Raw genomic sequence first — 10,353 nt, forward strand, 5'->3', positions numbered from 1 at the left:
CATGCAGAACTGACTACTTCATGATATGAAATAATGTTAGTGGGTACCTATAACAGTACTTCAATTCAAATCCCCTATTTTACAAATAGCCGAAAACACCAATACACTTGTAGCAAAAGTGGACAATACAGAGACTTGAATCTATTCCTGCCTCTGCCTTATAGCCTTCTGATTTCTCATGACCTCTTAAGACTTCCAAATTACATTAAATAAATTTATTATAAAGCCCTCAGAGCTGCAGCTATATTTTGAGCAGGGAAGCCACAGTTCACGACTGTTGATTATTATCTATCTTTATTTCAAAATCAGTATACTGTACTGTGATAATTGTCAAAGACAGGTTACACATGAAGGATGAAAACCACTAAGTGCACGTTTTGTAGAATGGGTCTGAGTCCAGCTTGAGTTTGGCAGGAGTCAAGTACGTAAGAATGACTTGTGCCTAATTAGATAGAGCCTGCTAGCACATGAACCATTGCCTATATAGCCCTCAGCCACAAAGACCTTGCATACCTTTCTCATGTGACACACTATCTTCCAGGGTAAATTGACTTGGGTTAAAAACCTGTTTTCACCCACCTCGGTAAAAAGTTACTTTTCCTACTCGGAACTCATTAGCACCTGTCAAAAGCATTAATATTTTACTGTTTAGTGACAGTACTGTAAATTTATGCTCAGTTTTACTTGCATGGTCAAACTGTGCTTGAACAAATAAGCAAGAGATTCATAAATCCATTCAGGGGTAAGCACATAAAAAGGAAAACTAGCATATGTAGTTGTTTGTCGGCATACTGAACAGTTAACACCTACTTATGTAAATATTCACAGTTGGAGGGGACCACCTGGAGTCCTCCAGACAGGAGACTCCCATCAGCCACAGCCAACCTAGTCAATGGCCAGGGATCACAGACACTGTGGTTTAAAGTCTGAAGGGGCACAGATTCCCTCTCCTTGATAGACATGGATTTCTCAAAGTGCCTACGACTTGGCTGAATGGGGTTTTCTCATTTCCCTGTGCCAAAAGCCCAAATCTTTGTCATGGCCTAGTTGCTGGATGCACAGTCCAAGCAACCACCTCAAGGAATAGTATCGATCACACATTTTCATTAAACTAGATCTGAAGCATAATTTTCTGAAAATGAACACAAATAATTCAATGAACTAGACAGTGTGTTAGTAACACTTTCCTTCCCAGACAGGAGTGGGAGATTGCCTCCATTTCCTCCTCTAAAACAATCTCCTGGCAAATCCTATTGTCATAAGTGCAGCTCTACCACATTCTTTTTTTCCTTCCGGAATTGGCAAATGAAAGTCATACGGCACAAAGAGGCTGACTTTGACCCTGGGTTGCCAGCTACTTATCCAGTTGGAGTCTCTGGTTCTGATTTATTTACACTCCATATCACTGGAAATCTATTGCTCATTTACAATTACTTTGCATCATATATTAATCATGCTGCATGACTTCCTTTTACCCATATATACAACGGAAAATGAATAACTACAGTGGGCCCCTGGTATCCGCTGGGTTCCAGGACCCCTCTTAGATACAAAAATCTATGGATGCTCATGTCCTATTAAATACAATGGCATAGTAAAATGGTGCCCCTTCTATAAAACGGCAAAATCAAGATTTGCTTTCTGGAATTTATATATTTTTAATTATTTTCAAGCTGTGGGTGCTTGAATCCCTGGATAATAAATCTCTGGATATGGAGGGCTGACTGTACCTGTATACAGTGACCTAAAGGTCAATCATCTTAGCATGTTGCTTTACTATATACCAGGGGAAATCTGAACATAGGTACCTTGTAAAGGTAAAAAAAGATGCACAGCAATTATTTCCTTTCCAAGAGACATTTACATGATAGAAACATTTGGAGGGTGTTTTAAAAAGCTGTATGATCTCTCAAAGCTTGCTCATGTAGAAACTGCTTTACCCAGCAAGGGCTCACCTTCTGTCAGATTCTGGGGAGGAAACACCAAAGGTGTGTGAAAGCAACAGAGCCAGGCACCAACCTCAAAGACATTCTTGTGGTACAATCTGGCCCTACAACATATTTCATTTACCATCCAGGGCACCTTTGCTGAACGCAACATGCTCCCCCCTGCCTAGCCTTGAGCTGCTAGCGCACCATCTCTATACTAGGTAGGCCAGATTTGCCTCCAACTTTCAAGGGGCCTCTCAAATCTGCCAGAGGAAATGACACAGCTGTACTCGCAAGCCAGCTGTCTACCGAGTTACACTTCCAGCTCTAGCAACTTTTGACAAAGGCAGGAAGGTGCACACACGCACACACACGCACACACACACATACAGATGCAACAAAAGCCCCATCTAGGGACCTGTCCCCTGCTCTGAACTCAAAGTGCCTAACGGCCTCCGGCCCCATCCCTACATCGTTGTGAACATCCTGCGTTGAAAAGTGACTGTGTAGAAAGGGGAAAAAACGGCAAGGCAAATGCACATCCCTTTCCTCCTCTTCAGGCATTTATTTCCCAGTGCCAGGACACACCAGAAGCAGTGCAAAAAGGAGAGAAAGACAACTCAGGTGGACCACAAGCCGACTTGTTGTTGTTGTTGTTGTGTGCCTTCAAGTTGTTTCTGACTTATGTGACGCTAATCATGGGGTTTTCTTGGCAAGTTTCTTCCAAGAAGGTTTGCCATTGCCTTCCTCTGAATCTGACAGAGTATGACAAGCCCAAGCAGGTTTATCGGAGGCGAAAGGGGCAGGGGCACCCATGAGGAAATCGCACTGCAATCTCACTCAATCTCATTTCTCTAATAATAATAATAATAATAATAACAACAACAACAGGAAGGCGAGCTCCTGTTGAAAGCCAGATGCCAAACTGGAGAAGCTGCCCTTCACACTGGGCTGACACCACCACAATTATTACCCTTATAATTACAATTTCTTATCCGCCTCTCCCTACTAGGATCAAGGTGGGGAACAACACATTAAAATGCAACAGACAGGCACACAATTTTAAAGCATGCAACACCGAGTGCAAATGCATAATCAGTTAAAAGAGCATAATGGGTACAATACATATTACAATATGTTCATAATTGGTGTGTTTTTTTTTAAATCTACTACTACTACTGTAGCGAAGTGGTGTATTGGTCTGAGCATTGGACTAGGTCACTGGGAGAGCGGGGTTTGAATCCTGACTGAGCCGTGGAAACCTAGTAGTGGCAAGCCTTGGGCAGTCACACGCTCTCAGCCTCGGTGGATGGCAATGGCAAACCGCCTCTGAATAAACCTTGCCAAGAAAAACCCTGAAGACACACAACAACGAACTACAGTACTATTACTACTACTACTATTACTATTCTTGCTTTGCCTACGTTCTCTTCCCCACCATCAAGACAGGCAAGGCAAATCAGAGCCAGGCCAGGGTTGCCTCTTCCTCCCGCCAAAGCAAAGCTTTTTGCAAGGACAGAGAAGAGAGCACAGAAAGGAGGGAGGAAAAGATCTCCCCCCAAAAAACTTCCCCCCACAATTCCCATTAAAAGAAGCGGTTATGATACGGCATCAAAAGAGGGTTATTCCTCGCAGTGCGGACATGGCCTACCCAGAGCATCCCCCAACGGGAAAAGCAGCTAACCCCAAGGGATGCAAGAGAGAATACTGTACACTCATCACTCCACATTTGCGACTTTGGCTTTTGTGGATTTGATTATTCACAGATTTTATTACTACGTTCTCTCTAGCAATATAACTTTATGGTCAACTGTAACCAAAAGTTGCACCGAAAGACCTAGAGATTCCTAGAGAGGACACTCCACTAGGCCTTTGTAGCTCCTCCAGGGCAACTCTATGGTCAATGTCTGGTCAAGGTTGACCACAGAGTCACACACAAAGACCTAGAGATTCCTAAAGGGGACACTCCACTGGGCATTTGTAGCTCCTCCAGCGCAACTCTATGGTCAATGTCTGACTAATGTTGACCATAGAGTTGCCCTGGAGGACCTAGAGATTCCTAGACATGATACTGCACTAGGCATTCATAGCTCCTCCAGCACAACTCTATGGTCAACTTTAACCAACAGCCACACTGAAGAACCTAGATTCCTAGAATGGGCACATCGTTGTTGTTCCTTCAACGCAACTCTATGGTCAGTCTGACTGATGTTCACCACAGAGTTGCCCTGGAGGACCTGGAGATTCCTAGAGAGGCTACTGTACTAGGCATTCGCAGCTCCTCCAGCAGAACTCTATGGTCAACTTTAACCAATATTCACACTGAAGAACCTAGATTCCTAGAGAGGACACATCCACTAGGCAGTTGTAGCTCCTCTGACACAACTCTATGGTCAATGCCTGACAGATGTTGACCAGAGAGTCGCACTGGAGGACCTAGAGATTCCTAGAGAGGCTACTGCACTAGGCATTCGCAGCTCCTCCAGCACAACTCTATGGTCAACTTTAACCAATAGTTACACTGAAGCACCTAGATTCCTAGAGAGGACACATCCACTAGGCATTTGTAGCTCCTCTGACGCAACTCTATGGTCAATGCCTGACAGATGTTGACCAGAGAGTCGGGCTGGAGGACCCAGAGCTTCCTAGAGAGGCGTCCTCCGAGCTGTGCCTTTAGCTAGTAGAGGTATAGACCTTCCATCCGGCGGAGCTGTTGCTGTCGCCCTTGTCCTTGAAGTAGGGGACGTTCTTGACCATCCACTCGTAGATCTGGGAGAGGGTGAGGCGCTTCTCCGGGGCGCTCTCGATGGCCTTGGTGATCAGGTCCGCATAGGAGAGGTTCCCCCAGGCGTTGCGACGGGAAGAGCTGCTCTTGCGGCACGGCGCCGAAGACGACGAAGGGGAGGCCAAGGCGCCCTGCGGCGGGGAGGACGCCTGCGGGGGCGCTGCTGCTGCTGCTGCTGCTGTCGGCGGAGGCTGGTGCTGGTGCTGGAGGCAAGGGAAGTCCCCGCAGAGGCAGCCTCCCGCCGCCGCTTCGAAGCCCTCGCCGCCGCCCTCCAAGAGGCTGAGGAGGTCCCCTCCGCCGCCGCCGCCGGGGGAAGGGGATGAGCAGGCGCCCAGGGCCCTGCTGCAGCGGGAGGGAGAGCTCTGCGGCCCCGATGCCGCCGATGCCGAAGCGGGGCTGGAGGGGCCCAGCTCCGGACGGGGCAGCGGCCAAGTGCAGGAGCGAGGGCGAGGCAGAGGCTGGAAGTCCGGGTCCGTCTCCACCGGAGCCTCGGCCATGGTTCAAGAAGAGGAGGAGAAGGAGAAGCAGCAGCAGGAGGCTCAGCTCTAGGTCTCTCGCTGTCTCTCTGACACAACAACCGCCTCCTCTTCGGTCTCTGTCGCTTGCTTGCCCCGGCTGCCTCCCTCCTCTCCTCCTCTCCTCCTCCTCCTCCAGGGCCGCCCTCTTTGGCTCCCTCCCGAGGAAGGGACCCAAGGGACCGCCCTCTCAGGCGGAGCGAGGCGGGAAAGAAGGACACCCCTCCTAGGCAGAAGAGTCTTTCCTTGCCTCCTTCCCGGACACACGTCCTCCTTTTTGAGGACGGAGGGGGGTTTGGGTTCTGCACTGCCCCCTTCCCAGCCCCGGCTCAGGGCCTGTCCCAAAATGGAGGAGGGCGTTTTGGGATTCCCTCCCTGGTCTCAGCCTTCTGGCTGTCCAGGAAGGAAGCCCCGAAACGTCCTCCGTTTGGGAGCCTGGCTGACAAACAGGGATTTATCTGTTATTATAGGGAGTGTTTGGGGCTTTTGTTTTCTCTCCAGGAGGGAATTCCCAAATGTCCTCCATTATATTGGAGGTCTTCAAGCAGAGGCTGGATGGCCATCTGCCGGGGATGCTTTGATCTGGATTTCCTGCATGGCAGAATGGGGTTGGACTGGATGGCCCTTGCGGTCTCTTCCAACTCTATGATTCTATGATATAAAACCAGAATGAGAAACATGGATTTATATCTCATTTGGGTGCTTTGAGCTTTTATTCTGTGTCCTCCATTTTTCTTGACTGTCCTACATGCCAAGGGACAGGGAACAGGGCACCAGACGTCCTCCCTTTTTTGCTCAGGACCTGTCCTCCATTTCAGCCTTCTGCCCAGGAGGGGATTCCCAAATGTCCTCCATTTGGAGCCTGGCTCAGAAGCAGGGATTTATATTTTATAGGAATGTTCTGAGCTTTTGATTTCTGTCCAGGAAGAAGTTCCAAAATGTCCTCCATTTGGAGCAGGACTCAGAAGCAGGGGTTTATATCTTATATAGGAGTGTTTTGAGCTTTTCTTTTCTGCCCAGGAGGAGGGAATCCCAAAATGTCCTCCATTTGGAGCAGGACCTGAGATGCATGGAGTTATATTTCATAGGAGTGTCTTGAGCTTTTCTTCTGCCATGCCCTACATTTTCCTTCAATGCTTGCCAAAGACTGGGAGGGAAGAGGGTGACCAGGCATCCTCCTTTTTCCCCCCTCAGAACTTGCCCTCCATTTCAGTTTTCTGCCCAGGAGGGAATTCTAAAATGCCCTCCATTTGGAGCCTGAATCAAAAGCATGGATTTATATCTTAAAGAGTGCTTTTATTTTCTGTCCAGGAGGGAGTTCCAAAATGTCCTCCATTTTGAGCCTGACTCAGAAGCATGAGTTTATTATATATTACAGGAGTGTTTGAGCTTTATATTGGGCCAGGCCTTCCATATTTTATTATTTCCCCCCTGGAGTGTCCTCCATTTTGGGGTGCCTGGTCCTCCTTGGCGTTGAGGGCCTCTGTGGCCACTGTGCTTCCTCTTCACAACAAGGGACCCTTGAAGGCACCTCTGTCAGGGCAGGGCTTGTGAGGGAAGAAGAGGCCTCTGTGGGCAGAAAGAGGGGCACAGGGGCAGAGGGAGGGTGCATTGAGGCGTGTGTTTGTGTGTGTGGGTCGAGGGTGTGGTTGTGGTGAACTTGGAGAGGAGGCACGAGCGGGGAAAGTACAGAAATGTCAGTTATCTGAGGAGATGGAGGACCTAACCCTCATAACTCCCAGCTTTACTAGTCGTCTCGTATTAGACACACACAACTGTGCCCTTTAAGGGAATTCTGGACTCCAGCTCCCAGAATCCCAAGCTATTGCCCAACGTGGCTGAGGCTTCTGGGAGATGAAGTCCAAAACACCTGGAGGGCCAGAGTTTGGACACCATTGATCTAGAGTAGACACTATAGTCCTAATAATGCAGCCTTGGATCATACTGTGGGCCCTTGGTATCCTCTGGGTTTGGTTGAAGGACCCTTGTGGATACCAAAATTCATAGATGAGTTCAAGGCCCATTAAATACAGTGAATAGTAAAATGGAGATTCTCACATCAAATTACAAAATCAATGTTTGCCTTTTGGAACATATATATATATATATATTTGAACATTTTCAAGCCGTGGATGCTTCAATCCGGGATACAGAGGGCTAACTGTATTTTTTAGCTGCTGCATAACACTTGACTTATGTTCAACTTGTGGTCTACTAGACCTCCTCCTTTTCACATGTACTATTGTAACTGTAATCGTGACTTAATATAATAAATGCTATCATTATTATTGTTGTTTTTTTAAACTCCCATTTTTGGAAGGCGACCTGTTTTGTATAACTGATTGATTTGTCAGGTTTTTATTCTATTCTTCCTAAAGGGCTGGACATGGCTCCAACCATGACATACACACATATAAACATTTTTACATAATTGCTGTGGAATTCTGGGACTTGTAGTTTGTTTTGTCACCAGCACTCACTAACAGAAAAGGGAAGATGTCTCAAAACTTGTTTCCAAAATCCCATAGTTTTGAACCATGGCAGTTAAAATCGGTGGATTATTTATGCAGTGCGGATGCAGCCACAGAATTGGAAAAGATCTTGGGAGTTGATCTTCCCCCCAACCCACTGCAGAACTTTTTCCCATCTAAAATACATGCTAGAGGTTCCTGAAGGATGGCTGTTAAGCTGTTGAAATGCCCCCAGCACACCTGGGAAAATACAGCTTTAAACATTACCCTTCTCCACTTTGCATGAAGCCATGCCTTGTAACTACAATAGTAACTAAAAATTACACTTTAGAAGGAATGAAGCTGTGCTTTGTTAAACTGAAATCGTAATTCCTTAATTATTGCAAAAAGGGGGAATAGTTACAAGCAATCATTTGTGAGCTGTTGCTGCCAAACTGTGCTTCATGAAAGAAGAACCAGAATTTTCCACTGAAAAACCTCTGAAGTTTTAACTGAAATCTGTTTCTCTGGCTTTTTCATCCACTAGTTCTTGTCCTGACCTTTGGAATAACCATAAACAAGTTCTCCAGGCTAAACATAACCATTCCTCATAGGCTTAATTTGCAGAGCCCATCACCTTCATCTGGATGTGTTTCAGTTTGTCAATGCCGTCTTTAAAATGTGGCACTTTTTAAAACTGAAGGGCATGCAGCCTGACCTCTGCAGTGTTTAACAGAACTTTTCTCTTGATCCGGACACAATGCTTCTACAGCCTATGACTGTACAGTGGACCCTTTGTATCTTTGGGGGCTTGTTTCTAGGACTCCTTGTACATACCAAAATCCAAGGGATGATCAGGCCCCTGATAGAAACAATACTGTATTTGTAAAAATACAGCAGGAGAGATAAAAGGTGCAAGAAAGATGCACGGTAGGAAAGAGACGTGAGGGTGGGATTGACTGAAGATCTGTGAAATGGCGGAGAGTGTAGATTCGCACAGATCCTCAGTATCTCTTGTGCCCCATGTCAACCTCCAGCCTCGCATCTTATTAATTCACTACTTCTATTGTATATTGTGTACAGTATTGTGTAGTTTGAATCCACAAATGGTTGAATCTGTGAATCCAGAGCCTGCGTGTAGAGCAGGCCCACCATATTAACTTTTTTAGTTAAACTGATGTCTCTTGCTTAGCTTGCCATCAGCTAAGACACCTATATCCTTGTCATATGCTCTGAAGTCAAGCTAGGCCCCTTCATCCTATAACTGAGCGTTTGATGGGGGCTGCTTACACGTGGGACTTTCTATCATGGACTCTGGTTGATTCACATACAAAACAGCATTTTCTGTACATCAGTTAATATTTCTGCATTGAAAAACTGCTTTTCCATGCAGAAAAATGCTGTATTCTGCAACAACTGCATGCGACTTTTATGCACAATAAGCCTTGAATTGCAAATAGCCTTTGAAAACTGCATGGTTTTTGAAGACTTTCTTGTAGTGGGAAAAACTGCTGAAATTCTCGTTTATATCTTTAGGAAGAAATCTAGTGAAGAATTACATCTCTCCATCAGAAGGACTCCAGGTTCTAATCTGAACTGTCAAGAAACTAGCCAAGATCCTGAACTTATTTGGAAGATGGCATTCAGCAATTGAGCAATTGGAATTAGTTTTTAATTAAGTAGCATGAGAATGTATATTCACGCAATGTTTAAATTTTTAAACCAAATCAGTATTTTTTATATATATAACTGTAAAACTAATTTGAAAAGTTGTTATTCTAAAAAATGAAACCTTCATCTGGTTGAAAATACTAAGACTATACCAGCAATAATGAGTGTTTGGTAACTCTGTTGTGGAAAATATGCTTATGCCCTTTTGGAGACAAGGGGACTCACATGAGTAAATTGAGTCTTTCTGAGTAGTGATTTAAATCATGTCTGTTTAAATTTAAATCAAATTATCTGTGATGTGTTTCTAATAGTATAACCAAATTATCTATCTGTGATTGATTTAAATCACTCTTATACCACAATTGCACCGCATTAGTCTTTTCTTCCCTTGGTGTTTCTTATCCCACAACATGGTGGCTGTTCCAGTGCTCTACAGCTCTTGGGTTGTTTTGAAATTTATTCTTTCCCCACTTAAACAAGCTGTTATTGACCTCCATCCCACTATGGTTTAGGTGCAAATGTCCCATTCTATTTCACTGCAGTGCTAGTGGCCTAGTGGATGCTATGTGAGTTGCTCCAGCCTTGGGGATTTCCTGGGGATCTCCGGAGGGAAGCCCCAGACTGCTTCTGGTGGCTAGGCTGGAGGACACCCAGACTCTCAAGAGAACTACTGCAAGTTTGTTCTCTAGTCCCTAGCCTTTTTTTTTCATACATACACATACACATGGAGTAGCACAACAGCACAGTTCTGATGTAATTCTATTGAGGACTAATGCCTGGGACAACCAGGAGGTTCAGGCAGAGTTATACAAAGAATAAATATACAGAAGTTTAAAGAGTCATATAAAAAAGAACCAAACAAGTGCTGATTTATAGGAAACACCATAGGAAAAAATGGTGGGTGTGATGTGGTGTGCATTCATGTTCCCAATTTGGGCACAGAACGGGGGCAGTTCCATAACAGCATCATTACATAATTGCAGAGAAGTTGCAGCTACCACTAA

The 10,353-nt window shown here is 45.4% G+C and overlaps 1 protein-coding gene across 1 annotated transcript in view; it reads right to left on the reverse strand.

The window, feature by feature from the left end:
- FOXO1 (forkhead box O1) overlaps nucleotides 1-5,469 on the reverse strand; it is a 47,286-nt gene extending 41,817 nt beyond the window's left edge. Inside the window, exon 1 of the mRNA XM_042478817.1 lies at nucleotides 4,623-5,469. Coding sequence (XP_042334751.1) covers nucleotides 4,623-5,210 — 588 coding nt within the window. The 5' untranslated portion in view covers nucleotides 5,211-5,469. The remainder of the gene's footprint in view (nucleotides 1-4,622) is intronic.
- Between the last annotated feature and the right edge of the window lie 4,884 nt (nucleotides 5,470-10,353).

The sequence above is a fragment of the Sceloporus undulatus genome, chromosome 1 (assembly GCF_019175285.1).
Source record: "Sceloporus undulatus isolate JIND9_A2432 ecotype Alabama chromosome 1, SceUnd_v1.1, whole genome shotgun sequence".
NCBI lineage: Eukaryota > Metazoa > Chordata > Lepidosauria > Squamata > Phrynosomatidae > Sceloporus > Sceloporus undulatus.